At 36.6% G+C, this 17,306-nt stretch overlaps 1 protein-coding gene across 2 annotated transcripts in view; it reads right to left on the bottom strand.

The window, feature by feature from the left end:
- IL1RAPL2 (interleukin 1 receptor accessory protein like 2) overlaps positions 1-17,306 on the bottom strand; it is a 1,036,774-nt gene that overhangs the window by 21,633 nt on the left and 997,835 nt on the right. For both annotated transcript variants that reach the window (XM_058536431.1, XM_058536432.1), the window contains one exon: positions 8,206-8,351. In XM_058536431.1, coding sequence (XP_058392414.1) covers positions 8,206-8,351 — 146 coding nt within the window. The remainder of the gene's footprint in view (positions 1-8,205; positions 8,352-17,306) is intronic.

Below are 17,306 nucleotides of genomic sequence, written 5' to 3'. Positions count from 1 at the left end.
AATTATTCTCAGAATTAAATAAAATCTAATGAGCTTGCAGGATTTAACTGTTTCATTTAACCCCAGTAAAACATAATCCAATAGAAGGCAAGCAAGGAAAATTAGCTTATCCATTTCCCCCACTTATTTGAATAAATGACTATAATATGTATGTAATGTAATATGCCCAATAGGGCTAAAAGAGAATGAGAAATACAGGCTAATCACCTGGCCTATTCAGCCAACATCAGGCTACCTAATAGCAGCATTAGGCTGCTCTGGTGGGGCACTTCTAGAACTCTGCAAGTTGGAACACATAATAGAAGGAGACATAATGTATCCCAGGCTCAGGGAATAGTGAATTACCTGTAGCTTAATAAGTGATATTAAAAAATCTATGGTGTATCATCAAACTAGCAGATAGTATCATGGAATTTAGAGAAATAGGAAGTCAGAGAAGAGTTTAGACTATGAATTCAGCAATGTCCAGAGGAGAAATGCTGAATCTGAAAGATACCATACCACAGACATATTTTCCACTGTGGGACAGGAACATTCATTGGTCTCAACATAATACAGATAAAATTGCCTAAAAGATTAGGTAACCTCCCCTTAATCTAAATCCATAATCACCAAGTGACTCTTTTATTGCTAATTCAGTTTACCATGTAACTAGAAACTGGAAAAGAGAGTGGCATTGTAGTTTGTACATCAGTTGCTTGTGAGTTTGGTTGGCATCAATCAGCCTCTCCGGATGGATCAACGCTCGAGCACTGTCAAAATCAAATTTCTGACCATGACAGACTGCCACTCTTGAAGGTCTCTTGACAATCAGATTGTCAACTTTTCCCTGGGAACGTCCGTTGTTTCTACATAGGCTTATTGCTTAAGAGAAATTAGTCAGGCTCAATATAATGATTAAGATTAAGATTAAGAAAAAAGACAAACATATAAACTATATACTACAAGTAATACATAGTCAAGATAAAATGTTCAACCAATCTATCTATTCTCTAAGTAATCCTTTAGGGCAAGAATTGTTGGTCCAAATTTATAGATGAAGAATCTGAGACACAGCAGCTTAATTCAATTACCCAAGGTAATACACCTAAGAAGTAGCCAAGATGGGACTTAAGTCCAAATATCCTAACTTCAAATTCAAGGCTCTTTTTATTACACCACAGCTTTATAAGTTCCAGCCTGGAAAGTGACAACAGAAAACCTTCTCCCTGTTCTTCCATAAAACTGTTGATAATGCTTCTTGAGAACATGTGACTTGCAGTGAATTTTGCCTCCTTCTGCCCTTTCAGTTCTAAGGAAAGAAGCTAAACTACAATTCACCAGGCAGAATGAAAGGACTTAGCAGATTTCAGGCACTTCATTGGAGGGTACTGAAGAATCCTACAGCTGTACCAGGAAGGAAGGAGGGGCTCCCTGGAGTCTAGCATGTGAAGAAAAATTTTAGGTTTCATGGGGAGAGAGGGAATTTGGTCTTGGAAAGGAGGTGAAGTGAGAGAGGAGATGGTGGTGGCCAGAGAGAGCATGGCCAATCAGGAGTGACACTGAGTGGAAATGTAAGCAATATAAATAAATGACACTCTTTTTGAATAAGGAAAGAGGGGTAAGATGGAAAAAGGAAGGGAGTGGAGATGCTGTGAAGGACAAAATGTGTTAATAAAGAACATTATGAGGGGACACAATGATGTCCCCTACTAATGAGTAGGGATAGGAAATTGGAATCTATCTCTGTCCTGCCTACTGCAAAAGGTGGTCATTTTGAAAATTGAGCCTCAAAATTTCAGGTAAAAATAAAAGTCCTACCACACATTAGCTCTGCCTCCTGCCCTCTATGGAGAAAGTGGCTCCCCAGGAACCATGCCTGCCTCAATGTGAGAGGCAAGGCAGGCTTGCTTATGAGACCTCTGTGGGACTGCAATATCACAATCTTTGCTTGTTTTCTCGTCATCTTACATCAGTTATGCATTCTTCACGGCCAGTGTTAAATTGACAGAGCAATATGATTTTTTTTGTTACTCTGGAAACTGACTTCTCTTTGATCTTAGGGTATTGATTGACTTGATTCAACATGTTTGCCCCGCTGTAAAATGTTCATTTTATGTTGTAAATTTTTTGGATTCTCTCTCTTGCTGTCTCACTTTCTCGTTCTCCCTCTCTCTCTCTCTCTCTCTCTCTCTCTGTCTCTGTCTCTCTCTGGTCAGAACAGCTTTCAACTGTTTTCAAAGTCACCAAATGCGAATTTTTCCAGCAATTTCTATGTTATTTACAGAGTAGAGTTGCTATTAGGTAGATGGAAAACTTCAGCAGCAGGAACAATTTGTGCTCCCAAGTAGCAGACACCTTTTTCAGTAGTAAATTTATGGAAGAAAGTCGTGGTGTGAAAAGTACCTTTGTGGTTTTGGGGTCCATTTTATAAAAATGTCTTTGAAAGATATTACCTAATGATGGCTGTTTACATTGAAAACTGTGGACCTAGTTCCTGAAATTCAACCAGTATTCTTTGATTTAGCCCAGGCAGTCACATTAAAAGGGAAACATGTATCCTATAATCAGAGGGCAGAATTGCTATCACCCAGATGACAGCGGGCTCTCCTTTTGTCTTGTTCTCAACTGCCATTTTCCATCTCAGCAGGATCTATACTTCTAAGGACATTTCCCAGCTGAGAAGATGAAAGTCATTTTATTTGGACTGTGTCTTGTATATACTTCAAAAGGATAGCTACAGCCAGAACAGCAAATATTTATGGGATTGTAACTTTTTCTAGGCACCCGAAGTACAAGTGTAGCTCTTTTTGACCTTCTTAGTTTGAACCTGACTATTTCTTCATTTTGAACACAAAGATCAGACATTGTAGAATGGGACAAATAGCAGTTAAAGACAAGGGACTGGAAAGAGGGAAGGCTGGAAATGTTTTGAGCTTGCTCATAAGTTAGGAAGCAGGTTAGGAGATCCCACATGAGGGTTTCCTGTACAGATTGGGGGTTCAGGGTGGGGTGGTAGCACCGGGAATGAAGAGAAAGATTCAGTGATATGCTTTTGTCTGTGGGAAAGAGAGTATGAAGAGAGAAGAAATAATGATCAGAATTTCTTTAGTATAAGTTCAGACTTCTTACCGAAATGTTAGTTGTACTTATTGACAAATAGTTCATCAGAGAGTATGGAAGTGGTAGGTGTACATAGAAAAGGCATAGTCAAGGGATGATTTGTTTTGAGAAAGCCTGACCCTATTAATTTGCTATATTAGACATGAGTTTTCATTTACAAAAGGCCTTTTCACTTTATGAAAGGATTCATCAAATCTTTCTTCTCCATAATGACCATTTAGGGTGTTTTTAATATTGGAGTTATAGCTCATCAGGACGTTATTGTTCTATGAAACAAGGCATACTCATATTCCAAATGGAAACACTATAGCACTGAGGCCAGGCTATGACATGATAAAGCCTGAAAGGTTTAACTCCAAAGGAAATATATGAAGTTTTGCAAAACAAGCCAGAGTTCAGTCTGATTAAAAATGTTGGAGCAGAGCCACAGGGCTTCTTACTCTTTTCTGGAGCTCTACCATATATTGTCAAGAGCTCCTAAGGAGACTGAGCGAGGGAAGATGAACTGCATCGTTTTCCAAAGCAGTGAAGAAATTTAACCACTACCTAAAACACAGTGCAAACCCTGGGCCTTAAAAAGGTTTTGTTGGTCTATATAATGTTTCAAAAAAAGTGGATACTAATATTTAAAAATCAAAAGATTTCATATCCAGTCTTTTGACTTCACTTGAAAACTCTGAAACTCTCATATCCCTGGGATCACATTCCAGCAAGCATGGCAATACTCTTCTAGAAAAGAGTAGTGACTGCTCCCTTTAAAGCAAGGCATGTTTTCTCTAGTCTCTGTTTTGCTTTTCTAATAGCCAGTCCTCTTTTTTAAGCCATCAGAAACGATGAAATCCAGCCATTTGTGACAACACGGATGGACTTTGAGGGTATTATGCAAAGTGAAATAAGTCAGAGGGAGAAGGTCAAATACCGTATGATTTCCTTCATTAAGTAGTAGATAATAACAACAATAAACAAACACATAGGGACAGAGATTGGATTGGTGGTTACCAGAGGGGAAGGGGGGAGGGGGGAGGGCGAAAGGGATAATTCGGCACATGTGTGTGGTGATGGGTTGTAATTAGTATTTGGGTGGTGAACACGATGTAATGTATGCAGAAATAGAAGTATAATGATGTACACCTGAAATTTATACAATGTTATAAACCAATGTTACTGCAATAAACAGACAATTTAAAAAAAAAAGGTAAAAAAATAAAAATTTCAATATCTGCCTGGCCCTGAGGTCTTTGAGTTTTCAATCTCCAATATGGAAAGTGAATGTCTTTGAAAAGAGAAATGCATTTAGATAACCCAGGGCAGACATTAATCAAGAAAAGATCACAGATAAATACTCTCTTTACCAATACTTGTTATCCATCCCCTACCCTATTGCACTGGTCCTCAAGGAGGAGCATTTTCATCCAACAAATATTTTTGATAACTTACTATGTTCTCTGCACTAGGGATACAGCAGTAAATAAGGCAGAAAATGTCCCTGTTCTAATGGAGTTTACATTCTAGCGAGGAAAAAAGATAAGAAGAAAACAAATATGTAATGTGATATCAAATAGTAATAAATACAATAAACAGAAATGGAGCTAAGTTAGAGGAAAAAGAAAGAGATGGGTAGTCTATCGACAGATGAATGGATCAAGAAAATGTAGCATATATACACAATGGAATATTTTTCAGCCTTAAAAAAGAGGAAATCCCGTCACTTGCTACAACATGAATGAACCTGGACAGCATTATGATAAGTGAAATAAGCCAGACAAAGAAAGATAAATACTATACTGCATGGTATCACTTATATGTGGAATTAAAAACAAATGTTGAAGTGATAGAAACAGGGAGTAGAAAAGTCGTTGTCAGGGCCTGGGGGGTGAAAGAGGAAAGAGGGAGAGATTGGTAAGAGGGTACCAATTTTCAGCTATAAGACGAATAAAGTTTGAGGATCTAATGTATAACATGGTGACTATAGTTGGTAACACTTATTGTATAATTGAAATTTTCTAAGAGGGTAGAAGTAAATGTTCTCATCAAAAAAAAAAGTAAATATGTGAGGTGATGGATGTACTAATTAACTCAGTGGGGGGAATCCTTTCACGATGTACACATATATCAAATCATCACATTGTACACTTTGAATATCTTACAATTTTGTCAATTTTACCTCAATAAAGTTAAAAAAACCCCCAAAAAAAAGAAAGTGATGGGTAGTACTATTTTATAAAGGGTGGCCAAGGAAGGCCTATCCAGTAGGTAATACGTAAGCAGAGACATGTATGAAAAAAGGGAGTGAATCACGAGAACAGCTGGGGGAAGAGAGTTCTAGACAGAGGAAATAGCAAGTACAAAGACCATGAGCCAGGATTGTGCTTGGTGAGCATGAGAAATAGAAAGGAGGCTAATGCGTGTGATGTTTGAGGCAGACTGTGGTAGAAAACAAGATCAGAAATGACAAGAGATTGCGTCATGCTTTGTAGGCCATAGTAAGAATTTGGGATTTCACTCTAAGTGCAATAGCGACGATTCTGAAATTGGAGTGTTCTGATTAGAGGAATATATGATCTGACTTACATATTAAAAGAATCATTCTGGTTGCTGTGATAACAAACTGTAAGGGGATAAAGGGGAAGCAAGAAGATCAGTTAGGAGGCTATTGCAGTGAGTCATGCAATTGGTGCTGGTGGCTCAAACTAGGGTTGTAACAGTGAAGTGGGGAAAGTGCTCAGAGTCTGGATATGTTTTGAAAGTAGAGCCATGGTATTTGCTGTTGAAATAGATATAGCATGTGAGTAGAGAAAATAAGAAGTCAAGGATGACTCCAAGGATTTTGGCCTGAGCAACTAAAAGGATGGTGATGGAGATGGAGAAGGCAACTAGAGGATTAGGTTTATAGGGAGAAGAAATCAGGAATCCTGTTTGGGACAAGTGAAGCTTGATATGCCTACTAGATATGTCTCCTAGTGGGGTTTTTCAATACATTGGTATACAACTCTGGAGTTTAGGCTAGAAGTCCAGGCTAGAGATATAAATTTGGGAGTGGTCAGCATATAAATGGTAAGGAAAACCATGAGATGGAGATGGAATGAAATCATCTAGGGAGTGAGTGAGAAGAGTGGACCTGAACCCTGGGGAGATATAATATTTAGAGATCAGGGAGATGAGAATTAATCTTCTCAGTTATTCACGATTTAGACACGTTTCCTTACAGAAGCCATGGGAGGTGGCAGTTTAACAGTGTGCCTTGGTTTCTAGTGTCAGATTATTAGAAATTTTAAGGGTTGCTAGTGGTTGCTTTATTTATTTAAGAGAAATAGATTTACTTTAAAACTCAAATAAGGCTATTTCTACCCACTGACTGAATAATAAGACCCCTCCATTATTTTTCTTCGTAGCAAGTTTTTAATTGTTACACTATATGTCTTTTGTGCAATCTTTTGTTTAATGTTTAATGTTTGTCTTTCTTTGCATCCTCACTTCCCTGAAGACTATAAGCCCCACACAGCCTTGGGGATGTCTATCTTATTCAGCACTCTATTCCCTAGTGCCTAGCACAACGTTTGCTCCACAAGATCCTCAATAACAAAAGACAACTTTATTCATTTATTAACCAGAATGGGTTCTAAGTACCTATTAGTGGCCAGACACTGCCCAAGTTGCTGAGGATATAGAGGTACAGCAGACCCTGGCTTGAAGGATCTCTGAGCCTAAAATAAGACTGAGATGGACAGGAACAAAGTGATCTTTGCTGCAAGGTATCTGGACACGATCAATGTCTGCCCTTCATGTAGGGGGACTAAATGGTCGCCTAGTGCATAGGAGAAGTTATCCAAGTTCTATATAACAACAAACACTGTTGGAGCATGGTATTTCACACCGTATCATCATCATTTGAACCTCAAAGTGACTCTACAAGGTAGATATTATTATCCTTATTTTACAGACGAGGACACTGAGGTTCAGGATGTTTAATCAGACAAGCAAGTCCTGCTGAACCAGGTAGATGAATCAGTGGCTGAACCAGGATTTCCTGAACCAGGGTCTCCTGACTTCACTTTCTACATTAGATTCCTTTATACTTAAAGACTTTATTATTTTAAGACAGAATGAAGTCCAACAGAGTAAGAAGTGGTGCTAGAGAGATAAAAGCATTATTCTCAGAATAATGACATTTCTCTGCTTCTCCTAGCGCTGCTGGTCAAGGTCAAGTATTAGGGCTGGCTGGAGAATAGAAATTCCATCTTGGCTAGGAGGTAGAACTACTGACCTTGCTGATTGAATCTGTTCGATTGTTCTATAGCCTAGACAACAAGAACACTGATTGAGAACATTTGTTCTATTACATTTACAAAACCTTTGCCAGATGCACACATACAGAAAGTATTTAGCCTTTTGCAGTAATCAAGAGCTGCAGCAGGATAAGAGCCAATCTCAGAAGCTGCTCCAGCTGCTGGGATTGTTGTTCCTATGTCTCTTTATATCTCCTTTATCTGTAAATTTAGAGTTTCTTTCCTTTGCTCATCATATACAATTTCCATCCCACCTGGAACCAACTCTAGAGAGAGATCTCCATAAATGTCAAATTATTTAAAAATATATACACCTGCTAAAGACCTCTTAACACCAGGTCATACCATGAAATATTGTCCATAACCTTTATTATGGCAATTTTAAGAATATTATATGATACTATTCATTATTTTTATTTATATTTTAGTCAGGGAATACAAAACTTACTGTCTCTCATCCAATAATAAAACTCCTAATATTTCATTTAAGCAATATAGGATGAAGGTGAAATATAGAGAAAATTTTCACTGTCAATACCTATCAAATTTTATGTAACATCTATAACCAAGGTACATTTTATCTCACTGTATTTAACACAAAATATTATTTCATTTCATTTATCCACTTCTTAATGGTATGGAAGATCATGGGCATTTTACACTAATATCCACAGCAAGCGAGATTTTTTTTAAGAAAAGGACAAAATGTTTAATAGAAGTTTATACTAAATGATAAAATAAGGCCAGGAAACATATCTAACTTCAATAGTTACTTGGTAGCTAAACAAACCATAATAATAGTTATAAAAATAAATACCCTTTTTACGCAGCAGAACGCTGGCATGTTTCCGTCCATTTCGGTTTTCCACATGGCAGGTATAATTTGCCAGGTCAGCCTCCACCACTGAATCAAAGATGAGTGCCAACTCAACTTCTTTTTCTCCAAGATGCTCTTTGAGGAGCCTGAAATAAAGACAGTATTCTTGGCTGAATTGGTTTGATCTGGGGAGGGAGCAGCCGTGCAAAGCCTGCAGATGGTTACGTAGCTCATACAGGTCTCCAGTGGGCATGGAGAATCTTGACTGGGTGTATCTGCAGAATCTTCTACAAAAAAAAACATAAAAAGTGGCTTTTGATGTGAAAATCAGATGGGAAAAGAAAGAGGCAAGGAATTCACTCAGCAAAAAGAAATATTAACGCGCCACTAGGCTTTGATAAATGTAGCCAACACGACTTGTATGGCAAAAAGGAGGAAACATTGGGCTCCATATTCTACGCTAAGCTTATGAAAAACAAACTGGATTTTTGCACCATGGCATGTAGGGAAAGAATCTGTGGGAGCGTAGGTTCTGTATTAGAGGTTAGAGTTTTGACAACAAGGGGTAGTAAAGTAAAGAAAGGGACCTTGAAAATTGTTGCCTTATAAGAAGTAAACTGAGGGTGTTTAGTGGCCTTCTAAATCTCCAAATATCAGTGAGAAGCCTGTTCTCTACTTTTATCCTGCCTTTTGTCCAATGCAGGCATGTGTCCTGGGCCCTAATCCCCCCAACGGTGTGAGCCCCGCCACCATGGCCTTGCTTTCTCCAGACACTGCTCCTCATTTGTCTTTCTCATTGCCCCCGTCACAGGAGAAGTCCTGCATTTTATGACATTTTCTCATAGCGCTGCTTTTTGCTTTCCCAAGTGAAGTTGCAAAAGGCCTTGAATGGCCAGGAACAGGTGTTCTTCACAGCAGAGCTGAGTTGCCAGGAACCTTTCCTGAGGAGTATGCCTCCCGTTTCTTTGAAGAGTTATATTCTCACCAACGGCCAGCTGCCTCCTGGGTGAGGTAAAAGTGGGTACCCTGCTGACTTTTCTTTTCTGTCTCCTCCTGCTTTTTGACCAAAGAAAGAGCAAATCGTGAGTCTACATGATGGCAATCCTTCTGTTAAGTTCTGGGATGACCTTCTTAAATACATGTATTTGCAAGCATGAAATATTTCAGACGGCAAATTGGGGCACTAGAAGTAATTCTCATCTCCTTTTTGGACACCTGGTTATGAATGCAGAGAAGGACCCTCTAATTTTCTGGCATTTAGCATAAAGTTGGAAAAGACAACTATGCTTAGAGAAAACTGTGTTCTAAGTACAGGCTTCTCACTTATAAGCACAAGCTGGATCCTTACAAAGTCATTAACTCAATGGCACCTTAATTTAACTCATCTTTGAGTTGGAAAAAATATCTATCATACTTACCTTAACTTTGTTGTGAATATAAAATCGGTTAAAGTGATTTAAAAAGTAAATAGCACTATGCACATGCAAAGGAATGTTATTAAACATCAACATTTCATTATCCAAAGGTAGATTGTTTCCATTTTGGCTCCTCCAAAAATATTTGTATTTACATTTACTGATATTTAAAACTGGCTTGGCTTAATGTCTTCAGAAGAGATTAAGGAAGGGCTTAAAGTTGTAGTTTTCCTTTCTCTCCTCCCTCAACATACCTAACGAGGAAAAAAATGAGAATTTACTGTCTTCACGATTTATGTTGAATTTTACTCTCTCCATTTTCTCCCTGCTTTGGGTAAATCCCACTACACTCAATTCTTTTAGTCCTGTGTAACCTGCTATGGAAGAACCCCTTTAGTGCCAGAAGCTGCTTAGGCACCACAAATTAAGTCTGATTTAAAGTTGCATGTGTAGGGCAGCCACAGCCTCTGCCAGGCGTGAGGCAGAAAGCTGATCCTGTCTCTCCAGACCATGCCTTTCGTTCTTCATTTCCAATGTAGTTTCCAAAAACAGGCTTCTTCACAGGCTGCAGAAAGAATCTGGAGAGAGGATTTGAAAAATGATCCTTCATCTGTCTATTAATATATATGAGGTGTCTTAATTATCAGCTCTTGAAAATCTAGAGGTGACTTGCTTTTCTGGAATTGAAGAGCAAGTTGGTGTTTATGTCTACAAATAACTCTGTAGAGCAGTCACAATTTCCTAGCAAATATTGATATATATCAATATATCAATGATCTTTGCCAATCCCCTAATAAGTGCCTAGCTCTGGGCTAGATATTTGGTATAAGAGAAATATAAGCATTAAAAGACTTGGTGCCTGCTCCTAGTGGGCATTAAAATTTAAACAAGGAGACAAGAACTACACAGTTGAAAAAAATATAGAAAGAATGAGGTAAAGCAGGGTGGTACAGTCATGCTTACAATGGGATTTCAAAGAAGAGAGAGACTGTTACTGACTAAATTAGCTGGAAAAAGCTTAAGAAAACTCTGCCTAGACAAAAGGAAGAAGGGAGAGTTTTCTAGGAGGGAAGATAAGAGCAAGTCTTTGCAGAACGTGTGCAAGATACTGAAGAGACTGGTTTTGTAATGAAGGATACAAATGAGGGGATCCTGGGATATACTTCAAATAACTTCAGAAGTAGCTCATTCTAAGGATCAACAGTGAAGGCAAATTCTATGTAACAGTGAACACTGGTAAAATAAAAATAATAAATTCAGGTGACAGAAATCACTACCTTCAAAAGTTTTATGTAGTTAACAATTATTAAAAAGTAATACTAGAAAAAGTTTGGAAATTGTCACTTTCATCCATACAACAAGAAAAAAGCTGAACAATGTACTGGAAGTGTACTGGAAGCAGAAACCCAGGAGCAGGAGCCAGGACCAGTAGAAACACTTAAACTGTAATTGATGAGTCACTACAGGCCCAGTATGGACGAGCTTGAGAGTTAAAACTCCATGGGATATAATATTAGGGATGTCCCACATTTTTGTGAATTTTGCTTCCAAAAGCCCTACCAAGGTCTCAGGGTGAAGGTTAGAGAAATGTTCTCTTATGCTTCTGGCAAAAGAAGAGGAAAAGCAACTATCTTGAAATGAGCCCAGAGCACACTATTCTCCTTAAGAAAGGCCTGCCCTCAAGGTAAACTCTTTTACCAGAGCCTAAACCACTTGAGTTTTACCAAACCTAGCTGAGGGAGGGGAAATACCCAACTCTAACCCCCTCAAGCTTTCCTGTCTCACCTAAAAAGGGGAGGAAAGCTGAGAAGCACTTTTGAAGGTCACATCCCAGAGGCACAGGCTCACTAAAAGACTAAGACTTCATCATAGAATTATATAGCACATCAATCACGATCCTGTATGATAACAAGGACTTTTGTCTGAAAGAACTGCAAAGCTCAGATGATATTCAAGAAGCAGTTTCCAGGAAAACCCACAGACAACAGTGGAGACATAAACAAGTACACTATAGAAAATTTTAGCCTCTTACACCTACAAATACAGCAAACAGTAAACACAGCCCAACACCTAGCTATATAAATACAGAATCTCACACTAAAGGCCAATTTACCTCAGTTCCTTTTACCTGATACATCATATGTGGCTTTCAATAATAACAACAAAACTACAAGGTATGTTAAAAAGCAAAAAAACACAGTCTAAAGAGACAAAGCAAGCATCAGAAACAAATTTGGATATGGCACAGGTTTTGGAATTCTCAGACTGGGAATATAAAATAACTGTGTTTAACATGTTAAGGGATCTAATGAAAAAAGTGAACAACATACATCAACAGATGGGTAATGTAACCAGAGAGATGGAAATTCTAAAAAGGAATCAAAAATTAATGCTAAAAATCAAAATACTGTAACAGAAACAAAGAATCCTTTCATGAGCTCATCAGTAGACTGGACACGGCCAAAAAAAGAATCAGCGATCTTGAAGATACATCAATAGAAACCTCCTAAACTGAAATATGAAGAGAAAAAAGCATGAAAAAAATATCAAACATCAGAGGGATAATTACAAAAAGTGTAACATATATGTAACGGAAATACCAAAAGAAGAAGAAAGAGAGAAAGGAACAATAGAAATATTTGAAGTATTAATAGCTGAGAATTTTCTAAAGTTAATACAGACACCAAACCACAGATGCAGGAAGCTCAGAAAATACCAAACAGAATGAATACTAAAAAATCTACACTTTTATATATCATATTTTAACTACAGAAAATCAAAGACATCATAGAGAAAATCTTGAAAGAATCCAGAGGAAAAAATCTTACTTATAGAGGAACAAAAATAAATACATTAGTCTTCTCTTAGAAACCATGAAAGCAAGAAGAGAGTGGAGTAAAATCTTTAAAGTATTAAAAGAAAACAACAACTAACCTAGAATACTGTATCCATCTAAATTATCCACCAAAAGTGAAGGAGAAATAAAGAATTTCTCAGACAAATAAAAACTGAGGGAATTTGCTGCCAGTAGACCTGTCCTGCAAGAAATTTTAAAAGAAGTTCTTCAGAGAAAACGAAAGTGACAGTGGATCTACATAATGAAAGGAAGAATGTTAAAGAAGGAATAAATTAAGATAAAATATTTATTTTTCCTATTCATAATTGATCTAACAAGTAACAGTTTGTTTAAAATAATAATAGCAATAACAGCAGTTATAAGAAGAATAAGTTCTGAGGATCTAATGTACAGCATGGTGACTATAGTTAAAAAGACCATATTGTATACTTGAAAGCTGCTGAGAGTAGATCTTAAGTACTCTCACCATATTTAAAAAAAGAGTTAACTATGTTAACTATGTGAGATGATGGATGTGTTACTTATCTTGATCTTGGTAATCATTCTATAATGTATATGTATATTAAATCATCATGCTGTATATTTTAAATATATACAATTACATTTGTCAATTATTGTTCAATAAAATTAAAAATATGAAAAAATAATAGCATTAAGGTATTTGGTGATTACAGCTTATGGATAAGTAAAATTAATGACAGCAATTTTATAAGGGACAGAATGGAGGAATCAAGAATACTCTGTTATAAGGTGCCTAAACTACCTGTGAAGCAGTATAGTATTTTACAGTGAATTTAGATTAGCTGTAGATGTATATTGCAAACTTTAGGGCCATTGCTAAATTTTTTTTTAAGTACAATAGATATGCTAAGAGAGAAGATAAAATAAAATCATATAAAATACTCATTTACAACCAGAGAGAGCATGAAAAGGAAATTAAGAAAACAATCTCTTCCTAAAGCAATCTATAGATTCAATGCAATCCCTATCAAAGTTCCAATAACATTTTTAAAAGAAATAGAACAAAGAATCCTAAAATTTATATGGAATAACAAAAGACCCCGAATAGCTAAAGGAATCCTGAGAAAAAAGAACAAAGCTGGAGGTATCACACTCCCTGATTTCAAAATATACTACAAAGCTATAGTCACCAAAACAGCATAGTACTGGCACAAAAACAGACACACAGATCAATGGAAGAGAATCGAAAGCCCAGAAATAAACCCACACATCTATGGACAGCTAATCTTTGACAAAGGATCCAAGAACATACAATGGAGAAAAGAAAGTCTCTTCAACAAATGGTGATGGGAAAACTGGATAGCCACATGCAAAAAAATGAAAGTAGACCCTTACCTTACACCATACACAAAAATTAACTCCAAATGGATTAAAGACTTGAATGTAAGACCTGAAACTATGAAACTTCTAGAAGAAAACATAGGCAGTACGCTCTTCGACATCAGTCTTAGCAACATATTTTCAAGCACCATGTCTGACTGGGCAAGAGAAACAATAGAAAAAATAAACAAATGGGACTACATCAAACTAAAAAGCTTCTGCACAGCAAAGGAAACCATCAACAAAATGAAAAGACAACCTAACAACTGGGAGAAGATATTTGCAAACCATACATCTGATAAGAGCTTAATCTCCAAAATATATAAAGAACTCATGCATCTCAACAACAAAAAAACTACCAACCCAATTAAAAAATGGGCAAAAGACCTGAACAGACATTTCTCCAAAGAAGATATACAGATGGCCAACAGACACATGAAAAGATGTTCAACATCATTAACTATCAGGGAAATGCAAATCAAAACTACAATGAGATATCACCTCATGCCCGTCAGAATTGCTATAATTAACAAGACAGGAAACAACATATGTTGGAGAGGATGTGGAGAGAAGGGAACTCTCATACACTGCCGGTGGGAGTGAAACTGGTGCAGCCACTATGGAAAACAGTATGGAGATTCCTCAAAAAATCAAGGATAGAACTACCATACGATCCAGCTATTCCACTGCTGGGTATTTATCCAAAGAACTTGAAAACACCAATGCATAAAGATACATGCACCCCTGTGTTCATTGCAGCTTTATTCACAATAGCCAAGACTTGAAAGCAACCTAAGTGCCCATCAAGGGACAAATGGATAAAGAAGATGTGGTATATATACAAAATGGAATACTACTCAGCCATAAGAAACGATGAAATCCAGCCATTTGTGACAACATGGATGGACATTGAGGGTATTATGCAAAGTGAAATAAGTCAGAGGGAGAAGGTCAAATACCGTATGATTTCCTTCATTAAGTAGTAGATAACAACAACAATAAACAAACACATAGGGACAGAGATTGGATTGGTGGTTACCAGAGGGGAAGGGGGGAGGGAGGAGGACAAAAGGGATAATTCGGCACATGTGTGTGGTGATGGGTTGTAATTAGTATTTGGGTGGTGAACATGATGTAATGTATGCAGAAATAGAAGTATAATGATGTACACCTGAAATTTATACAATGTTATAAACCAATGTTACTGCAATAAACAAACAAACAAAAAAAAAGTCACGTCATTAACAAAAGACTGCCCTCATCACTTAGGAAATTCCAAGGATTTTGGGAGCTGTGAGCTAGGAACCATGGACGAAGACTAAATATATATTTCTTATATATATTTGACCAAAAAAATATTTCTTATAAATCACAATATTGCAGACAGTCACATAAGGGATTTCAAATGTCTTTAATATTAACTTTTTTTAAAGCAGGTGATGGGTACATGGGTATTATTTATAATATTATTGATTCTTTTCTGTATGCTTTAAATATTTCATAATAATAAAAAGAATAAAATGGTCCAAAAAAAAGAAAGAAAACAATCCCATTCACAATAGTAACAAAAATAATAAAATACTTAGGAATAAACTTAACCAAAGTGGTAAAAGATGTATAGTTTATAGTGAAAACTATAAAACATTGATGAAGGAAATTAAAGAATACATAGATAAATGGAAAGGCATCCTATATTCATAGATTGAAAGAATTAATATTGGTAAAATGTCCATACTATCCAAAGTGATCTACACATTCAATGTAATCCTATAAAAATCCCAATGGCATTCTTTATAGAAATAGAAAAAACAATCTGAAAATTCATATGAAACCACAAAAGGCCCCAAATAGCCAAAGCCATCTTGAGCAAGAAAAACAAAGCTGGAGGTACACACTTCCTGAGTTCAAACTACATTACAAAGCTATAGTAATCAAAACGGTATTGTACTAGTATAAAAACAGACATATAGACCAATGGAACAGAATAGAGAGCCCGGAAATAAATCTATGGTTAACATATCCTCAAAGAGCATGCCAAGAATACACAATGGGGAAAGGATTGTCTCTTCAATAAGTGGTATTGGAAAAACTGTATATCCACATGCAGAACAATGAAATTGGATCCTTATCTCACATCATATAAAAAAAATCAACTCAAAAAAGGGTTAAAGACTTAAACATATGCCCTGAAACCACAAAACTACTGGCAGAAATCATAGAGAAAAACTTCTTGACAATGGTCTGAGCAATGATTTTTATATATGACACCAAAAGCACAGGCAACAAAAGCAAACAAAAGGACAAGTGGGATTGCATCCAACTAAAAAGTTTCTAAATGGTAAAGGAAACAATCAAGAGAGTGAAAAGGTAACCTACAGAATGTGAGAAAAGATTTGCAAACCATATATCTGAGAAGGAGTTAATATCCAAAATATATAAGGAACTCTTATAACTCAATATAAAAACAAAACAAATAGCCTGATTTAAAAATCAGCAAAGAACCTGAATAGACATTTCTCCAAAGAAGACATAAAACGGCCAACAGATATGCAAAAAGGTGCTCAACTTCACTATCATCAGGGACACACAAATCAAAACCACAATGAGATATCATCTCACACCTGTTAGAATGGCTATTATCAGAAAGACAAACTATAAGAATTGTTGACCAGGATGTGGAGAAAATGGAACCCTTGTACACTGTTGGTGGGAATGTAAATTGGTGCCGTCACTATGGAAAACAGTACAGAGATTCCTCAAAAAATTAAAAACAGAACTACCATATGATCCAGCGATCCCACTTCCGGGATATCCAAAGGAAATGAAATCAGGATCTCGAAGAGATATCTGCACTCTCATGTTCATTTCATCATTATTCACAGTAGCCAAGATATAGAAACAACATTAAGTGTCCATCAACGGATGAATGGATTAAAAAAAGTGGTTTATATATACAATGAAATATTACTCAGCCTTAAAAAAGAAATATTGCCATTTGTGACAACATAGAGGAACCTGGAGAATAATACACTAAGTGAAATAAGTTCGACAGAGAATGGAAAATACTATATGATATCACTTATATGTGGAATCTAATAAAGCCGGATTCATAGTAACAGAGAGTAGAATGGTGGTTACCAGTAGCCGGAGGGTGGAAGAAATGGGGAGATGCTAGTCAAAGGGTAGAAACTTTCAATTATAAGATGAATAAGTTCAGAATCAGATGAATAATTAGGAGATCTAATATACAGCATAGTGACTACAGTTAATAATACTGTATTTTATACTTGAAATGTGCTAGGAGAGTAGATCTCAAGTGTTCTCACCACACACAAAAAAATGGTAACTATGTGTGGATGGATAAGTTAATTAGCTTGATTGTGGTAATCATTTCACAGTGTATACATATACCAAAACATCACATTGTACACCTTAAATATATACAATTTTTATTTGTCAAGCATACCTCCATAAAGCTGGAAAACATT

This window comes from Diceros bicornis, chromosome X (assembly GCF_020826845.1).
Source record: "Diceros bicornis minor isolate mBicDic1 chromosome X, mDicBic1.mat.cur, whole genome shotgun sequence".
Lineage (NCBI taxonomy): Eukaryota > Metazoa > Chordata > Mammalia > Perissodactyla > Rhinocerotidae > Diceros > Diceros bicornis.
The sequence above is the reverse complement of the archived record's forward strand: the minus strand, read 5'-3'. Positions and strand labels throughout refer to the sequence as shown.